This window comes from Nannobrachium achirus (genome assembly GCF_963921795.1).
Source record: "Nannobrachium achirus genome assembly, chromosome: 1".
NCBI lineage: Eukaryota > Metazoa > Chordata > Actinopteri > Myctophiformes > Myctophidae > Nannobrachium > Nannobrachium achirus.
Window position 1 is genome coordinate 50362675 of NC_137810.1, and position 19889 is coordinate 50382563.

The 19889-nt window shown below is 43.9% G+C and overlaps 1 protein-coding gene across 1 annotated transcript; it reads left to right on the forward strand.

The window, feature by feature from the left end:
* Positions 1 to 2991: 2991 nt before the first annotated feature.
* On the forward strand, positions 2992 to 18946 carry LOC308287456 (fatty-acid amide hydrolase 2-A-like; the record flags this gene model as incomplete). Its single annotated transcript, XM_080728628.1, has 11 exons — positions 2992 to 3183; positions 4784 to 4866; positions 10514 to 10650; positions 11178 to 11387; positions 13074 to 13193; positions 13880 to 14015; positions 15350 to 15467; positions 15673 to 15792; positions 16156 to 16267; positions 16684 to 16872; positions 18771 to 18946. 11 exons carry the CDS (start codon positions 2992 to 2994, stop codon positions 18944 to 18946), a joined length of 1593 nt encoding a protein of 530 aa, XP_080584754.1.
* Positions 18947 to 19889: the final 943 nt, after the last annotated feature.

Sequence of the window (19889 nt, forward strand, 5' to 3'; positions counted from 1 at the left end):
ATTTCCAAGTCTGTTAAGTGCTTTTTTCATGTGTCATACATACATTACAGTCAAGTTAAAGAAGAAGAAGCAAGAACCTAGTTATGTAACTTTTAGTAATACATGCAGGGCAAGAATTTCATGGAGGCCATGAAGGCCATGGCCTCCATGGCCCCTCAGTTTGGCCTTGTGCCCCTCAAACCAATGGCATGACCTGAGGCCACAATGGCCTTATTGTCCAAGCTGACTGTACCACTTTCTCCTCTGTCTCCTTCCTGTGAATATGTAGACAGTAGACACTGGTGTCTCTTTCTTGTCATGTAGACACCAGTGTCTTTTGTTGCGATGTTGAGATAGGGACTCCCCCGAGTCCCCATCTTTAAACCAATCCAGTGACTTTGATTGGTGCAGGGTTGGTGCAGGATTGTAAATATCGTCATTTTTGTATCCATTTCTGCAGATTAGGTTATCATCCCTAACATTCAACAAATTATTTAATTGGACTAAACTCTTGTTATAATTGATGGCCCTCCTGCCCTGGCATTTGGCCTTTGTGCCCTCAAAAATGGACAACACCAAAGGCCAAGTGGCCTTGCCCCTAAAATGACGAAATTCCAGGCCTGAATACATGGTTAAAAAAAGAGGCTTTGGTAGATTAGACTTTCATTAGATCTGGACATGGTCTCCTCTGCACCACACAAGGGTTCATATAGAGAACATACATCCCTTTTTCTTTAGGATTAGAGATTCCTGCTTTGAGCCTGAGAGTCAAAATTCACACTGGAGAGAAAACATTTGAATGTGTGATCAATTTGGACCACCAGAATTTGTTTTACAGTGAATAAACCCTTGTTATCACTGTGATATGTGTGGAAAAGCTATTAGTCAATTAAATTGTTCAGCCATTCAGGTTGTACACACAGGGTTTAAACTGTTCCCTTGTGGTCATTGTGTCATTATGTCACTTTTAGTAATAAATGGTTACAAAAAGAGGCTTTGGTAGATTAGACTTTCATTAGATCTGGACATGGTCTCCTCTCCACCACACAAGGGTTACAAGGGGACACTGTACATTATATTCATGTAATTGATTGCATTTGTCACATTCATGTTACATGTTGTAATGACATGTAAACAAAACAACATGATTGGATAGACCAGGCTTCCTTTCTGTCTCCCTATTATAGGGATACTCTAATAGCTGAACCTGTGGGAAACATTACAAGAATGGCAAGGGGGCAGTTGATAAAATGACAACATTAATGACGCTTGATAACTTCTTTGTTTCATTGGCATCTTATATTGTTATTTTAACTGACACTGTTTTCTGAGTCGGTGGTCCCCGGGAATTCCCCGTGAGCAGCCCCGTTGGGGTGGTCATTTGGTCATGTTTGCGCATTTGGTCATTTTTTACATCTGGGGGTCCCCCAGGGACCTGGGGGTCCCTGGAGCTCCGGGGGTCCTTGGAGGTTGTAGTTTGGCAGCCAAGGAACGTGTGTGCAAAATTTGGCATGGATCGGGGCAACGGTTGCGGAGATATAAGCAGGGAAAAAGTGTGACGTGTGAGGTGTGACAGACAGACAGACAGACTGACGGACGGACTGACGGACTCACTCACACTTTGTGCAGGTTTTGATAGTAAATGCGACCTACGGTCGCAATTATCTTTTTAAATAGCCAATGTACAAGCTCACAACACATTGCAATGTGACACGTTGTGAGCTTGTAGATGAGTTATTTTCTAATAGTATACAGGGTTCAAGTAGTAAAAATGTTTTTTTTGTAGATCTGGTTTTCTTACTTCTCTCTTGCTAAATCTGGCAGCACTGCTCCCAGGCCCTCACAGAGTTGAGACAGAGTCCAGTCAGTGTGTCAGGCGGCCCTCTTCCCATCAGAGGCCCAGCCCAGGTCATGGTTTTGCTGACCCCTGACCGGTCATCAGAATTTCCCAAAAGCCTTTGTGGTTTGAGGTCAAGCCGCAGATGATGCAATAATGTACCACACCCCCCTCTCCCCCCTGCTCCGCCCAGAGAGCAGGGGGGGAGAGAGAGAGAGAGAGAGAGAGAGAGAGAGAGAGAGAGAGAGAGAGAGAGAAATCTTTCAATAGAGAGAAAGACATAGATAGATAGCTAATTGGATGGATGGATGGATGGATGGATAGATATCTCCATATCAGTTGCATCACTAGGCCTAACAATAATTTATAATAACATAAAAACAATAACAATCGTCATAGTAATACAACAACAATAATAACAATAATAATAATATCTGGATTCAACACATTATTGACAATATGTCAATTCTAGTTTTCTCTCTCACTCACTCCTCCAGTAGGCCTACGTGATCTGGTTGACTAATGGCACGCCGAATGACGCTTAAATGCAGCAATGCTGCCACCGTGTGGCCACCACTCAGCATTCGATCCATTTGCTCAGTAGGCTCATGTAGTTTACTAAATAATATCCAATAATATAGCTTAAGTTATATACCTAATAGCCTAATATATAGCCTAGGCTATTTCTTTCTTTTATTTTTCAATTAACTTGGTTCTAAATGTAGACTCTGGCAAATTATAGGTAGTCAACATCTGCAGGTTGGAGGTGGAAGTGGAATGCATTATTAGGCTACCATTAACTTTAAGCCAAAATTGTTGCTTTAGTCATTAAGTGCCTTTTTGCGAGATAGTTAATGGTGAATCTTCGATTAAACTTCACCATGAATGAAGTAGCCTAAGCCAAGCGCAATAATTTAGTGGCGTTGCACGTTTTTAAATAAAATAGGCTAGTAGCTCTATAGAGCTACAAGCTCACAAGTCACAACACAATGCACCCGCAACAAGTTGTGAGCTTGTAGGTCGGCTATTTTAGGCGCTCGACACCGTCGTATGACGAAGTAGAATCACCAGGGATGATTATCACACCCATACACTCCACTGCCTGTCAGCGGGACTCAGCGCACTGCACAGGTGAATTGGTTCCCTCCTGACCTATTCACTGTCTAGACATCATCATGGCGCTGACTCGTCTAGAGGGGGTCCGTGCGTGGCTCCTGCGGACCCTCATGGGCTTTTTCTACGGACTGTTTTTGCTCCTGTCTCCCCGGAGGCGCTCGGGCTTGGGGTCCAGAAAGATCCCACCTGTTACAAACCCACTGCTCACACTGTCTGCCACGCAGCTCGCACACAAGATTCGGCACAGAGAGGTATGTAAATGTAGGCCTACATGATTTATTTATTTATTTTTCTGATTTGCTTCCAGTGTTTCCTGATTTTTTTCTTCTTTTTTTTAAGCTCTTTAAATGTAGCCTAAAGAACTTTGAGCTACATTATGTTGTGCATGATAGATAGGGTGACCAGATCCAAACTGTTGATTTGCATTTGAGGGACAGAAGTAGGCTACCACTTGTGTGGGACAATGTGGGACGGGCGGGCAGGGAGATTATTATATATTATATTATATAGCAAATTATTACTTAAGTTGCTAATAAATGCTTATGCTTTGATGTCATATTCGACCATAGCCCTAATACTGCCTATTAATTGTTATTTACCCCCCTATAGGGGATATTTCTCTTGTTATTTTAATAACTTAAAAACATATCTTGCAGGTAAAATAGACAATGAGATATTTACATTACAATGGAATGCCCTATAACATATTAATATAGTAGTCCAGTGTGGTCCAGTCTAGCTTGCTGTGAGCTCATGTTAAAGAGCTTCAGCAACAATCAGCACACCAATATCAACACCTGCCAGTCACAATGTGGGACAGAGTCTCAATTTGGGGGACGCCTGAAAAGTCATGGAAATGTGGGACTGTCCCTCGCAAAGGGGGACATCTGGTCACATTGTATCAAGAGTGTTTTTAGGCTTTTTATGCCTTTATTTGATAGGATAGTAGACTGACAGGAAATGGGAAGATAGATGGGGAATGACATGCGGCAAAGGTCGTCCGGATCGGGAATCGAACCGGCGACGCCAGCAGGCATCATAGCCTAATATGTGGTATGCGCCTTAACCACTAGGCCAGCGGGCGCCCCTTTAGACCCCTTTTAGGTGTCTTTTGTGTGCGGTATTTATTTTAAAAATAAAACTATCACTTTTTATTAAAGAGGTGGCGAGACAGGGAAATTTCTGTTACTGAACATACATAGGCCTACACTCTATCTCAAAAGCATTAGCCTACAAAAGCAACTGTCATTGCCACCCTCCCCTATATTATCCCCACACACACACACACACACACACACACACACACACACACACACACACACACACACACACACACACACACACACACACACACACACACACACACACATTTCTGTTTTCCAAGAAGTTAATGTGATATTGTTTATTTGTGTTTTATAATCCTGTAAGCCTTAAATGAGTAGTTCACCCCAACATGACCTTTTTTCTATTGATTACTCATGCCATGGAGACTTGAGTTCAATAATATTTTTAGTTTTTTGTTGCATTCCTAAGACAATAATTTGGTTACAATAAATGTATCCCCATCCGGAATCAACATTCACATTTTTGTCTTAGGAAGGTGACGAATACAAAAAAATATTATTGAACTCAAGTCTCCATGGCATAAGTAGGCTAATCAATATAAAATAAAATAAAGTCATTTTGGGGGTGAACTACTCCTTTAAGTGATGGGTCTTATGACAAGACACAGAATTAAAAATGTATTTATTAATTCTCTCTCTCTCTCTCTAAAACACAATCTCTCTCTCTCTCTCTCTCTCTCTCTCTCTCTCTCTCTCTCTCTCTCTCTCTCTAAATGTCTTTGTCCAGGTGTCCAGTGTGGATGTGGTGCAGGCTTATATTGACAGGATTCAGGAAGTCAACCCATTAATCAACGCCATGGTAAAAGACAGGCAAGTGTTATGAAGGTAGCCACTTTCAACCTGGGGTCCCTTTGGGGGTCATAAAGTCTGTCATTATAGGCAAAAATGTTCCACAAAAGTGTCCTGGGTGAACCACTGGGTAGATGCCACTGGTTCTAATTGAAATGGCTTTTCATGTTTTGTAGAGGTTCCTCAATGTGTGATTAAAATTGGGGTAGATCAGATCAGTCTGTCAGTCTGTCATATCTCCGCCACCGTTGCCCCGATCCATGCCAAACTTTGCACACTCCTTGGCTTCCAAACCACAACCTCCACCTTATTTATCACATGGCCCTCTTCTAGCGCCACCATGAGGCAGATTCTTGCAAGACACATTCTTGGACACTGCTCCTACAGATTTTGCCCTAAAATCACGCAAAGCGGTACCCAGTATCTCTACAGTCATGTCGTCAAAATGCATCTGTCCCATCTAGCGCCACCATCTGGCAGATTTTTTAAAAACACATTTTTGGACACTGCCCCTACAGATTTTGCCCTAAAATCACACAAAGCGGTACACAGTATCTCTAAAGTAATCAACATGGATCTGTCCCACTTCCCATATTAGATTGGCTACCATTGCCTTCTAAAGTTTGTGTATGCGACCTGACGGTCGCTTATCTCCCGATTTAGGGAGTCTTACTGGTATATAATGTATGTTTGTGTTGTTGTTCTTTTAGGGCATAAGCACAGCAAGGCAACATTGTGGTTTAATACACATTATACAATAATAAATCAAAATGGGTGTTTATTCCACAACATTGGTTCACAGTGGCTATGGCCTTCATGGAATTCCTGCCCCAGTACATGCTACAATATATCCAAATTTGCACAACCCTGAAGGTAGTTTGTGTTCTTTTTCCACAGTTCCTGGAGTTCCATATTAGTGCTTGTTGCTACAAAAATATTTAGATCTCAGATAGTCTAGTACATCTTGTCCTTTTCGGTTATTATGAGCCAATTTTCTGACCTTGAGGGAAAAAGGCAGACATGTGTGAACAGCTCATGGAAATAATGAATGAATAGAACTTAAAAGAATGTATTGGTATTTAAAAATGACCAATATTTGTACCAGTTCATACCAGCTAAGCCTTGGACTAATTTGAAGATGGGAGTTGCAGTGTATGTTTTGGATTACTTGGACACATACAAGTATCTCACATAAGTGAGTACACCCCTCTCATTTCTGCAAATATTTAATTATATCTCTTCATGGGACAACATTGAAGAGATGACACTTTGATATAATGTAAAGTAGTCAGTGCATGGAGAACAGTGTAATTTCTTTGTCCTCTCAAAATAACTCGACATACAGCCATTAATGTCTAAAATGCTGGCAACAAAAGTGAGTACACAGGGGTTAAAGTTCTCAGTCCTGGGGACTGATTTCAGTCTTGAAAACTTCATAGGGGCTATGTCTTCATAGGGGCTGAGATCAGTGTAGATCCACAAAAGAAAAAATACATTAATAAAAAATAAGCAATAGGTAGGTAACTGTAGGTGATGATCTCCAAACTAAAAATCAGTTATAATTTCAAGATATGAGTATTTGAATTGGCCAGACTTGCATAGAATACAACAGAACTTCAGAAGATACTTCTATAAAATGAAGCATGGATTTTTTTTGGCACACACATTCAGTGAAGGCAGTTCAGAACTTCAAGGAAACACCACAAATATTGGTGTGCGCTGCATGCGCCATGTTTCAAAGTTGGAGTTGGAGTTCCCCTAGAGCTTCACAGGTTGCCACTGGAACCCTCTTCCACTCCTCCATGACCTCCATCCCAGAGATGGTGGATGTTAGAGACCTGGTGCTTCTCCACCTTCCGTTTGAAGATGCCCCACAGATGCTCAATAGGGTTTAAGACTTTAGGTCTGTAGACATGCTTGGCCAGTCCGTCACCTTAACCCTCAGCTCCTTTATTAAGGCAGCGCTCGTCTTGGAGGTGTGTATGGGGCCGTTGTCATGTAAGAATACTGCCCTCCGGCCCAGTTTTTAAAGGGAGGGGATCATGTTCTGCTTCAGTATGTCACAGTACATGTTGCCATTCATGTTTCCCTCAATGAACTGTAGCCTCCCAGCCCCGGCAGCACTCATACAGCAGTGAATACACACTTGTCTTTGTACTCCTGACCTGGTTGCAGCCACACATGCTTGACACCATCTAAACCAAATAAGTTTATCTTGGTCTCATCAGAACACAGAACATGGTTCCAGTAATCGATGTCCTTAGTCTGCTTGTCTTCAGCAAACTGTTTGCAGGCTCTTTTGTGCATCATTTTTAGAAGAGGCTTCCTTCTGGGATGACAGCCATACAGACCAATTTGATGCAGTGTGCGGCGTTTGGTCTGAGCACTGACAGGCTGACTCCCCAACCCTTCAACCTCTGGGGCTGTCAGCACTGGGAAGCTACAGTTCATTGAGGGAAACATGAACGGAAACATGTAATGTGACATACTGAACCCCAAACACACCTCCAAGATGACCGCTGCCTTAATAAAGGAGCTGAGGGACTGGCCAAGCATGTCTACAGACCTAAAGTCTTAAACCCTATTGAGCATCTGTGGGGCATCTTCAAACGGAAGGTGGAGAAGCACCAGGTCTCTAACATCCGCCATCTCTGGGATGGAGGTCATGGAGGAGTGGAAGTCTGGAAGAGGGTTCCAGTGGCAACCTGTGAAGCTCTGGTGAACTCCATACCCAAGAGGGTTATAGCAGTGTTTAAAAGTAATGGTTGCCACACAAAATATTGACACTTGGGCCTGATTTGGACATTTTCACTTATTGGTGTACTCACTTTTGTTGCCAGCATTTTAGACACCAGTAAGGCTCCCTAATCGGGAGATAAGCGACCGTAGGTCACTTATCTCCACAAATAGGGCAAAAATGTGTTTTGCCAAAATCTTCCTGATCCATGTTGATGACATGAGTGTAGACATACTGTGTAGTGATTTTCGTGATTTTAGGGCAAAATCTGTAGGAGCAGTGTCCAAAAATGTGTTTTTAAAAATCGGCCTGGAGGTGGCGCTATATGGGACAGATTCATGTTGATGGGATGAGTGTAGACATACTGTGTACCGATTTGCGTGATTTTAGGGCGAAAATTGTAGGAGCAGTGTCCAAAAATGTGTTTTGCAAGAATCGGCCTCATGGTGGCGCTAGAAGAGGGCCATGTGAGAAATGAGGGGTGGGGTCTCCGCGCCGGCAAGGCGGACGAATAGGTACCGGCCCCGGCTGTCCCGGTCGCTCCTAGCCGGAGTTACGGCATTTTATGTGAGCTGCAGTGTAGGGGGTCCTCCACTGGGGGCGCCACCACTTTTGCATCCGTTCTGGAGCACCAGGAGTCGGTGGTCCCCGGGAATTCCCCGTGAGCAGCTCCGTTGGGGTGGTCATTTGGTCATGTTTGCGCATTTGGTCATTTTTTACATCTGGGGGTCCCCCAGGGACCTGGGGGTCCCTGGAGCTCCGGGGGTCCTTGGAGGTTGTAGTTTGGCAGCCAAGGAACGTGTGTGCAAAATTTGGCATGGATCGGGGCAACGGTTGCGGAGATATAAGCAGGGGAAAAGTGTGACGTGTGAGGTGTGACAGACAGACTGACGGACGGACTGACGGACTCACTCACACTTTGTGCAGGTTTTGATAGTAAATGCGACCTACGGTCGCAATTATCTTTTTAAATAGCCAATGTACAAGCTCACAACACATTGCAATGTGACACGTTGTGAGCTTGTAGATTAGTTATTTTCTAATAGTATACAGGGTTCAAGTAGTAAAAATGATTTTTTTGTAGATCTGGTTTTCTTACTTCTCTCTTGCTAAATCTGGCAGCACTGCTCCCAGGCCCTCACAGAGTTGAGACAGAGTCCAGTCAGTGTGTCAGGCGGCCCTCTTCCCATCAGAGGCCCAGCCCAGGTCATGGTTTTGCTGACCCCTGACCGGTCATCAGAATTTCCCAAAAGCCTTCGTGGTTTGAGGTCAAGCCGCAGATGATGCAATAATGTACCACACCCCCCTCTCCCCCCTGCTCCGCCCACCACCTGTGTCCTTCACCGCTTAAAAGGTGTTTGCTGTAAGTGATATTGTTGATGGGATGAGTGTAGACATACTGTGTACCGATTTGCGTGATTTTAGGGCGAAAATTGTAGGAGCAGTGTCCAAAAATGTGTTTTGCAAGAATCGGCCTCATGGTGGCGCTAGAAGAGGGCCATGTGAGAAATGAGGGGTGGGGTCTCCGCGCCGGCAAGGCGGACGAATAGGTACCGGCCCCGGCTGTCCCGGTCGCTCCTAGCCGGAGTTACGGCATTTTATGTGAGCTGCAGTGTAGGGGGTCCTCCACTGGGGGCGCCACCACTTTTGCATCCGTTCTGGAGCACCAGGAGTCGGTGGTCCCCGGGAATTCCCCGTGAGCAGCTCCGTTGGGGTGGTCATTTGGTCATGTTTGCGCATTTGGTCATTTTTTACATCTGGGGGTCCCCCAGGGACCTGGGGGTCCCTGGAGCTCCGGGGGTCCTTGGAGGTTGTAGTTTGGCAGCCAAGGAACGTGTGTGCAAAATTTGGCATGGATCGGGGCAACGGTTGCGGAGATATAAGCAGGGAAAAAGTGTGACGTGTGAGTTGTGACAGACAGACTGACAGACAGACGGAGGGACGGACGGACGGACGGACGGACGGAGTTACTTACACTTTGTGGTGGTTTTGATAGTAAAGTGCGACCTACGGTCGCAATAAAGCAACGGTTTACATACAGGGATCACAGTAATTCACTCCCCTGGGAGAGGGAGAGGGAGAGGGAGAGGGAGAGGGAGAGGGAGAGGGAGAGGGAGAGAGAGAGGGAGAGAGAGAGAGAGAGAGAGAGAGGGAGAGGGAGAGAGAGAGAGAGAGAGAGAGAGAGAGAGAGAGAGAGAGAGAGAGAGGGAGAGGGAGAGGGAGAGGGCAAGAGCAAGAGCAAGAGCGAGAGATAGAGAATTACCTGACCTGACCTTATCTTTTCGCACCAGGCACCTGTTTAAGTTTCAGAATCTCATCTTTTAGCAGGTTTGAAAAACACTGTTTATGTTCATACTAAGTTAAGCTGACCTATATGAACTGTGTCGTTAACGGCAATCCAATAACACTCCAAACATACAAATGATAAAAATACAAAATTAATTTATATTTATCACACAGAGACATAGTCTTTGCAATCCGGCCTCTCAGCCTGGCAAAGACAAAATGGAAGAAGAAAAAAAGAAAAAAAGACAAGAGACAAATACACAACAAACACCTATCCCACTTAGTAACCCCCAGCCCCCCACCACCCTGCCACCCACAGTCCCTGGGAACGAGGTAACCCCTGCAGGTTATCATTCTAAAAGGCTTTTAACATTCCTAGAGATCGAATTCTGCATGTCTATAATTGACTCCTTCACCCCATGCATGCACAGACTGTCGATAGCTCTAATTGCACAATATCTAAGTATGTTTGCACCTGTGCTCGAAAAGGAGAGGTGGTTTCCTGAGAGTTAGAAGCAAGTAAGGAACCATCTTCCATAGTCTGTCTGGCCACATGAGGGTATTCCCAGAACATTATGGAAATACGTACTGATAACCTCTCTGTCTGTCTGACTGTCTATCTCCTCTATTTCTCCTTGTATGTAGGTTTGATGCTGCCCTCCAAGAGGCAGGTGAGGCAGACAAGCTGATTGCAGAGGAGACGGGTGGGGAGAAGGTCCTGGAGGACAGACTGCCTCTTCTGGGTGTCCCTCTCTCTGTCAAAGAGGCCTTCGCCCTGCAGGGTACCTAAGCTATCTGCTAACCTATAGTGCAATGTATTCATTTCCCATTATTACATAAAATAATATCTTTAATGGCTTCAGTGTAGTGTGATGACCCAAAAATGAGGCATGCACCGATATATATTGGGATTTGGTCTTTAAAAAAGCGAATTCGGTATCACTGATATTTTTGTGGACGATGTTCAAAAGCGATTATGTGTGGTAAACTAGAAACACCATTTTTGTTTGTGTGTTTCCTGTTTCATTTTCCAAGATGCTTGTTTTATAAAACCTAAGTGCTGAAATGTTTGTTGTAACTCCCCTATACTAGTAATGACATTACTTGATTATCTAAAGACATGTCTGAACAACATAACTAATTTTGCACATGAATTTAGAAAGATATCTGTCTTTTCTGATCACATGACGGTATCTGCCTCAGAAAATAGTAAATATCGGTGCAGTTCAGTTGTCAGATCTCTCAGTTCCAGCTTAGTGAGACTCCACCTGTGTTTAATAGTTTTGCTTTGTTTCTCTCTTTCTACCAGGCATGCCTCATACGACAGGGCTAGTTTCCAGGCATGGAGTGCTAGCTGCAGAAGACGCTCCACCGGTCGCCCTGTTAAAGAGAGCCGGGGCCATCCCGCTGGGCGTCACCAACACCAGCGAACTGTGCATGTGGTTTGAGTCCAACAACTACCTGTACGGCATCACCAACAACCCATACGACCTGGAGAGGATACCAGGAGGCAGCTCAGGTTAGCAACTACTTACTTGTTTAGATATTGTAGTAAATGCCCACCTCCAGACAAGTTTTAAATTAGGCAAAATGTTGTGGTTTTTCCACATACAAATTACAACAAGGGGCAACCTGAGTTATCTGAGTTGTACACCATTGGTTTAAATGGCTGGTTTCAGCAAGTGGCTTTGCATATTGGACCAAGGTAGCCTTTACGTATGATTTTGAGGAAGTACAGGTAACCACCACCAGTGTAAGAAGGTGAAAATGCTCTGGTGGTAAGTTCTGCACATATAACAATCTCAAAGTCAAACTTGTTTTGTCGTAAGCTTATTGGATTAATGGCATACTGAAAAGTATTACCCAAACGTTCCTTTAAAATAGGCCATATATGGCCAGCCCAGAATAATTTATTCATATTTGACAAGTTAATTATATGCATTTTCCCATTCAAGTCAATGGAGAAGGTTAATTCACGAATAAATTAATATAATGAAACTATTTAACGTATCGCTTAGCAAAATGCCACCAAAACTGGGGAGGAGAAGCGCAGCAAAATATAGTTTATCCGGAAAGAAAGAAAGAAAGGTCGGACAAGTACTATAGTCACCGTACTAATATTATCTAATAATATAATAAGGTCCATACTGCATCAGTAGCCACAACGTCCATCCTATGAAGTCTCCCGTTTGCAGTCTTGGGAGTGAGAATGTTTTGGTAGCCTAGTCATGGCAAACCAAGGACAGAAAACATTAGCCTTGCGCAGCTAGACAAACCACCCATGTTAAAACAAGGAGGGGATGTGTATATATACTGCATTAGTATATAGTCTGGCCAAGCCAGGCTAAGGAAACATCACTCTAGTCTACATGCATCGATTGGTGAAAGGTTCAGCACCACAGCTGGTGGACAGCGACAGGCCACGCACTGTGATCCAGCAGCTGTATGTCTATTTTACACCAGACAAGAGACCAAGGGGGACATGCAAAATTACTTGTTCAAAATTCAGACCGTTTTATTTCTACAGGAAGCTGAAACCAAGGATTCAGTAGCAACTTAAATATGCACCTTATGCATGTTTTATTCCCATCAAACAGCTTCACAGATAGGATAGGTACTGTATAATGGAAAGAGTCATTGTCCGTTAAGCGCCTCGACAACAGCCACACCAAACTACCCCAGTGCAAGGAAGCTGTTTAAGTCCAATTTCAGAAACTGGCTTTTAGACAGTAGACAAATGCATTTTTAGATTTGAAGTTTTAGATTGTAATAAGTAAAATATATATATTTTAATGGCACGTCCGGTCTTTTTTAAACATCTGTGATCATGCTGAAAGCTGAATAAACATAAACATAGGACAGTAAACATTACTCTAGTCTACATGCATCGATTGGTGAATGGTTCAGCGCCACCGCTGATGGACAGCGACAGGCCACGCACACTGTGATCCAGCAGCTTTATGTCTTGTTCACACCCCAAATACACAAGAGAACAAAGCACTGTGAAAATCTCACCAAATACACATTTCTCTTTAAAATAAAAAGATCAGAAGGCATAGACATGGCAGCCTACTAGACATTATCAAAGATAAAGTAGACATGGCTGTACAGTGAGGGGAAAGAGTCGAAAGCAAGAGAGAGAGATACAGTGAGAGAGAAGGTGAGTGAGAGGAGCTGCCGTGATGCTTTGTTTTCTTTGGTCTAGGTGGAGAAGGGAGTCTGCTGGCAGCAGCAGGTGCAGTCATCGGGATCGGTTCAGATATTGGTGGCAGTATTCGTATGCCCTGTTTCTTTAACGGGATATTTGGCCATAAAACCTCTCCAGGTGAGTGGGTTTTACACATACACACACCTGCCTTAATTGGGACCGAATTTTCTCTGTATCCTCAAATGCTTAATCTATGCTGTGTTGTATGAAGGTGCTGTATGCTGACAGTAGCGAGTTTAAGCTAGATGATTTTCACGACGGCAACGCCAGGCGGACTACGGCTGCTATGACGTAATCGCCGTAGCGATCAAAATGGTTAAGCAAAGCCTCGGCGGCGACGGGTTCCCACCGCTTTCACTGAACGCTTTGGTTCCCATGGCGACGCGTACACGCAGCAGACGGAGTAGGCGCTACGTGGGAAGGGACCTTCTGCTGTAGTAGAGACGGCTGGGGCGACGGCAGGTTTATCTATCGAGCGCGGATCATTTCCGTTTACCATTGTCATCTGCCGTAACGTGCCGTTGCCGTAGCGTTTGCTTAAGGCCGCTACAATTTACGGCGTGCAACACCGTCATGTGACTTGTCTAAATCATCGTCATCAATCAGTATCATTTCATTGTAAATCTTTAAAGTCTGGACATACACAGTATTCCCAGTGCACACAGCTTGCATTTACTGTACACCCTAGTGAATGCAATTATATGGATGCATTCATGTGTTCATGCGATCATAACCGAATCAAGTTTCCCTCAGTGGAAATTGCATGTTGTAGGACGCTCTTCTTAAGATGTGTCTTTTTGCAGGTGTGGTGTCTAATGACAACTTTTACCCTCCGTTCACGGGGAGTCAGGGGGAATACAACAGTAATGGCCCAATGTGTCGCTATGCAGAGGACTTGGTGCCCATGCTTAAGATCATGGCTGGTCCCAACGCTCCAATGTAAGACATAACCTGTTTTTACACCGTCTGTTTATATCTGTAGGGACAGCCAATTTGTTTGTTTGTGCAGTAGAAATGTAACTGCATTTTGCACTGTTCTCCTGCATAATCATGTCTAGTTTGTACATTTAGCAAAACACAAAGGGAGAAGTGCACACCTAAGTCGGTGAGGTGCTGACCACGCAGGTGAATACTGGTTTAGAAAATAGAGGCCTCTTTCTTCTTAACTAGTTTGTACATTTACAAATGATGTTAAAGGCTAAGACATTTTGCAGCCTATGAAAACAATCTGCAGTGATAGGCTAAAGAGGTGGTGCCATAGTTTTGTACTTTTTCTGGTTTTCATGTGTCTAGGAGGTTGACAGTACTTCATTAGACCCCCTGGTGTGGTTGTTATGAGCAAATATGCATTCTCTTTTTATTTGGGTTTTTAGCTGGAGGATGCCACCTGCTGGGTCAGACGTGCCGTTCCAAAAACAACCCTACTTATTACATCATAGAATCAACCCCTCCCCTAATTACCATTCACCCAACACACGTGGGTGTGGCTAACTTCAGCTGGGTCACCACCCACCATGACAACCACGCATACCAATGAACTGGTTGGTGTGGCCACATAAAAACATAATTTTAACTCTTTCTGTACACTTTTTTTGGAAAGATTCTTCCTCCTAGTATAATCATAATAGTAGATAATCATGTTTTATAGACCTTACCCGTTCGAAGATATGTGCTCCAAAATATGTCAAACGCACCCGGTGAAAGTGTGTGAGAGAGAGAGAGAGAGAGAGAGAGAGAGAGAAACATTCCTAACTGTGAGAGAAAGGGGTGTGTGTGTGTGGGGCTACAGATCCCATGGCCTGGAGGAACGGACCGTAACCCTGGCAACAGACAGCAGAGTTCAACAGAAGTGGTTAAGAAAACGCTAATTTAAACTGCTTTAATTTGGGAGAAATGAAATTCGGGCTCCGTCAGTGTTGGTATAATGCTAATGGCCAATACCATGTGAACTTTGGGATCAGTTGCTGAAGCGAGTGAATAGATAAACGTAGATAAGCGTGAGCGTTAGAGCGTTAGAGCGTGAGCGTTAGAGCGTTAGAGCGTGAGTTTGCTCCTTTATTAGTAGGATAGAGGGGGAAATCATGGCACCTGTACTTTAACATGTCTTATGTGGCAGTGAAGGTGCCCTTTGTATCCATAAATGCTTTAAAATGCTTTTTTTCTTCCCTCTCTCGCTGAAATATTTTAATCTCGATGAATCATAACTAATTTGATGCAAATTGAACATAAAGACATACTGTAGAAAGAGTGTGTGCCTGTGTGTGTGTGTTTAGGCTATCTTTATCCACACATGTGGACCTAAAGAAGCTGCGGGTCTTCACCATCCCGCATGATGGAGGCTCAGTGTTTGTGTCTCCTGTGAACAAGCAGCTCATTCAGATCCAGAGAAAGGTGTGTGAGAAGGAGAGAATTGGGCTCCATTCTTGGCCCACTCCTTTTTTCCCTATATCTTAAATCTCTTCGCGATCTACAAGCTGTGCACTTTCTGTGGACATATTCTACGATACAGATTGGTTAAAATAATGTCTCATTCACTAAAGGGCAACTTTAAATACACATTGGCAAACAGACACACACTCACAGTTTGTTTCCTCAGGTGGTGGAGCGTCTGGAGGCTGACCTTGGCTTGAAGGTCCAGGAGGTGCGTCTCCCGGGCCTCAAACATTCCATCCAGATCTGGGTCACCTACATGGGCCTCCCGGACCAGGAGGGCAAGGTAGATTTCAGATTGTATTGAAGCCCCTTGAGATGCAGCATCTCATTTTCAAGATGGACCCATAAAACATGAAAAACAAAAGACAGACAAAAAAAAAAAAAAAAACATGAACAGCAGATATAAATACCTACAAGACAAGAATACAGATTCAAACACTTGCTCACCCTCATTTTTTTCCGAATAGGGATGCTAGGGTTCATGATTAAAGCACCCACCAAATATGTTTATGTTTACCTCTGTGTGTGTGTGTGTGTGTGTGTGTGTGTGTGTGTGTGTGTGTGTGTGTGTGTGTGTGTGTGTGTGTGTGTGTGTGTGTGTGTGTGTGTGTGTGTGTGTGTGTGTGTGTGTGTGCGCGTGCTGAAGTGTCCGCGGCCATTTGCAGAGTTGATGGGAGAGCCAGGGCGACCAGCAAGGCCCCTGTGGGAGCTGCTGAAATGGATGATGGGAAAATCGGTTCATCCTCTGCCTGCCATTGGTATTTCCCATGATAGCATGCAACATACAGTATATTCAAGTTCACTTGCAGCCTCTGCTGGCGCAAGTAATAAAATAGAGCTTAAATTGGAACTTTAAAGGCTCTACCTGCGTTCAGAGGGGTTTTGAGATTGATTGACTGTCGTTTTGAACATCTACCCTGGTTCTGACAGCTTTGAGCTTGTAGACTGACTAATATCGGTGCATGACATGTTGCGCAGCAATTAGCAAAGTATAACTCATGCTTTATGGATAAAAAATGGCATTTATAAATATGCTGTACTAAACTTTTGATCTCATAAATATAGTAATATTTATATAGTGTGTGTGTGTGTGTGTGTGTGTGTGTGTGTGTGTGTGTGTGTGTGTGTGTGTGTGTGTGTGTGTGTGTGTGTGTGTGTGTGTTAACGCCTTCAGGTCTGGCCCTGATGGAGATGACTCAGGCAGGCAAGCCTCCACCCTTCATCCTTCAGCAGAAGGAGCAGCTCCAGACGGAGGTGGAGGCACTGCTGGGGACTGACGGAGTCCTCCTGTACCCCACACATCCAAACTTGGCCCCCAAGCACCACCACCCGCTGCTGAGACCCTTCGACCTTGCCTACACCGGTCAGTGACGTCATGTCTACTCTACCTTACTATGCTGCTATACCGAACAATCCTGAGTGTTCTTTTAACTCTGTACAAACGGATCCAGAAGAAAGTACTGCCACAAAACATTTGCCTGGTTCTAAATCAGTGGTGAGCAGCCGTTTTCCAAGGCTGGCATGATCAGCCAGTGCCAGACAGTGAGACAGACGAACACTAAATATCCTCGGTTATTAAATCCCTACTGTCACAGTGACAAAAAAGCTGGGTTAATATTAATATTTCAACTTTTCATGGCTATACTTTACCAAAGGGGCAGTCGACGTTTACAAGAAACAGGAAAATGAATGAACAGGTAACAAGGAAGACACTGAAGAGATTCACTTTGTGTCACTCTGCAACTTCTGCTACTTTTGATTTTTCTTTTTTTGAAAAAGCACAAAGACAAGAGACACTCCCTCGTCTGTGTGCTTTGCACCTTAATAAAAAAGGCAGTAAGTTTATCTGAGTTGCTCCAGTCCAGTGCCTTCCTTCTTACCTTTGTTTTGCCATTGTCCTGCTCCTGTGCTGCCCCGGATCTGCCAAATCCTATCCTTTCATCCAGTCCTAGTCAATGAACAGGGTGTTTGTGTGACCTGCGTGCATAGATAACATTCATAAACCGATCCGATATTTCCCGGGTTTACATAAAGTCTCGGGAGGTATGGGATGGGACCCTTGTGAGGTCTAGTGGAAGGTCTGTACCGCCAGGTTGTGAAACAGATTAGTTAACAAAGAATGTATTTAATTGGGACAAACAACAGAATGGACCATGGTTAGAGGACGTGTGTGATATGTTCTGTGAAAAAAGGAGTTGCAGATGTATTCCTCAGATTAGAACAAGTTAATATTGTTACACTAAAGCAGATGCTTTTTGATAGAAATCAAACATACTTGGGCATAAGAGATCTGGAGTAGAACAAAATTATGTAATTATCGAGAAATTAAAACAGGTAGTTCAGACGAAGCAATCTGATTGGTTGAAATAGCTCTCTACCCGTGATGATAATGAGCATTATGGAACAGGTCTCATCAAACAAAAATAAGCTGTGCTGGTCGCGAAAGACCTGCCGAGCCCCCCTCTCCCAACACTATGCTAGGCGGCTACGCTAGCGGTTTTCATGTGAAGTTCAGGGATATAGTAGCTAAATGTGACGTAAAAGAATTACAAATTTCTAACAAAAATCTTAATTACTTTTTTTAGGGTACTGTTGTATAATTGCAATATTACACTGACTTGGGGGTGTTCTGCGCTGCCTACGGAACTCGCCTTCGGCTCGTTCCTGCAGCAATTCAGGCATGCCCATAACCATGATAACACACAACCTCTCGTGTAATATTGCTTAATTATTACACAGAAAACTCTTATTTCACCAAAAAAAATAGATCACTGTGCTCAGATTACAGGAGGTATACTCACTGCCACTTTATATTGAAAAAGGTCATTATGTTGGGTTGGATGAAGAAGATCGAATCTGCAAAATGTGGACTCTCAATGGCTGTGGTGTGCCATTGAGCTGTTTTTAACACTAACAGATATAAAGTTTTGGATGTGCTACCTTTTTCCTGTATTTATTTTTTTACTGTATTTTATACTGGACTTTAGGTCTAGCACTCTACTGAGAAACCCCAATGCTTATTTACTAACAGATGTACTGTACACATACAGCATATACACAGGCAGTCTCATCGGTTTTGCATGGCTTTGTGAGGACTACAGAGGATGGACTCCCAGCTTTGTTTACTTGTCTTTGGGCATGCCATGAAACACTGTTCCGAAGGCACAGGCAAAAATGTATAAATTATCAACTTACCCTGGCAACTTAGCTGTGGAGTGCAGAGCTCTTTTTTGCATAATCCTTTCATCTTCATCTCTCTAGGTATAATGAATATCCTGGGCCTGCCGGTGACCCAGTGCCCGTTGGGGCTGAGCGAAGAGGGGCTTCCCATGGGGGTGCAGGTAGTGGCTGGGAAGCTACAGGACCACCTGCCCCTGGCCATGGCTCTGTACCTGGAGAAGACCTTTGGAGGCTGGAGGGACCCTGGGGCCAACTAAAACAATGTGCTGTACAAGACATGTAGGCCTATATAGTAAATATGCAAACAGAGGATTAGGAGATGGACCAATGCCACCTTGAGAGACACACACACACACACACACACACACACACACACACACACACACACACACACACACACACACACACACACACACACACACACACACACACACACACACGTGCACACACACATACATCAAGGTTCCCACACATTTTACCCAAAGAATTTCCAAAACTTTTCCAAAGATTTTTCAGAATATTAACCCAATTTCCAGGGCTATATAACAATAATCAGCACAATAATAAGTCGCTTACTCCTGTGTGCAATGCCCAAAGACAGGCAGTGTAGCAAAAATAAAGCGGGCACGCTGTGAACTGACCGTGGCAGAGGGAACCTTCAAAGTCGATTTATGGTGGCAGATTTGATCAATTCCAAAGAGCAGCCACTTGGGAGCCAGAAGGTTCCCAGTTTGATCCCGGTCTCCCCCAGAGTAAGTGTCGAAGTGTCCTTGAGCAAGACACTGAACTCCTAACTGCTCCCGATAAGCAGGTACCAACCTGCTTATCGGGAGCAGTTAGGAGTTCAGTGTCTTGCTCAAGGACACTTCTCTGTCATTGGTGTATGAATGTAATGCACAATCATTGTAAAGCACCTTGGATGAAGAGACTATATAAATGCACCATTTCTTTTACCAAAGAGTTGTGATCTTATCTTATATATCCTATCCTATCTTATACTGTATATGTTACAGTCAGTTTGGGTAACTCAGTGAGATTGGGGTAAGAACGCTTGTTTTGTCGTTCACCACACACCCCTAACACCACCTGGATCAATTCACCTTAGTCTCTTATCAGCGCACCTGTGTAATTCTGCGTATTCACCATGAGATGGCGACAACAGCCATTCTCTTGTGTAGTCGCGTTTGCAACACCTATTTC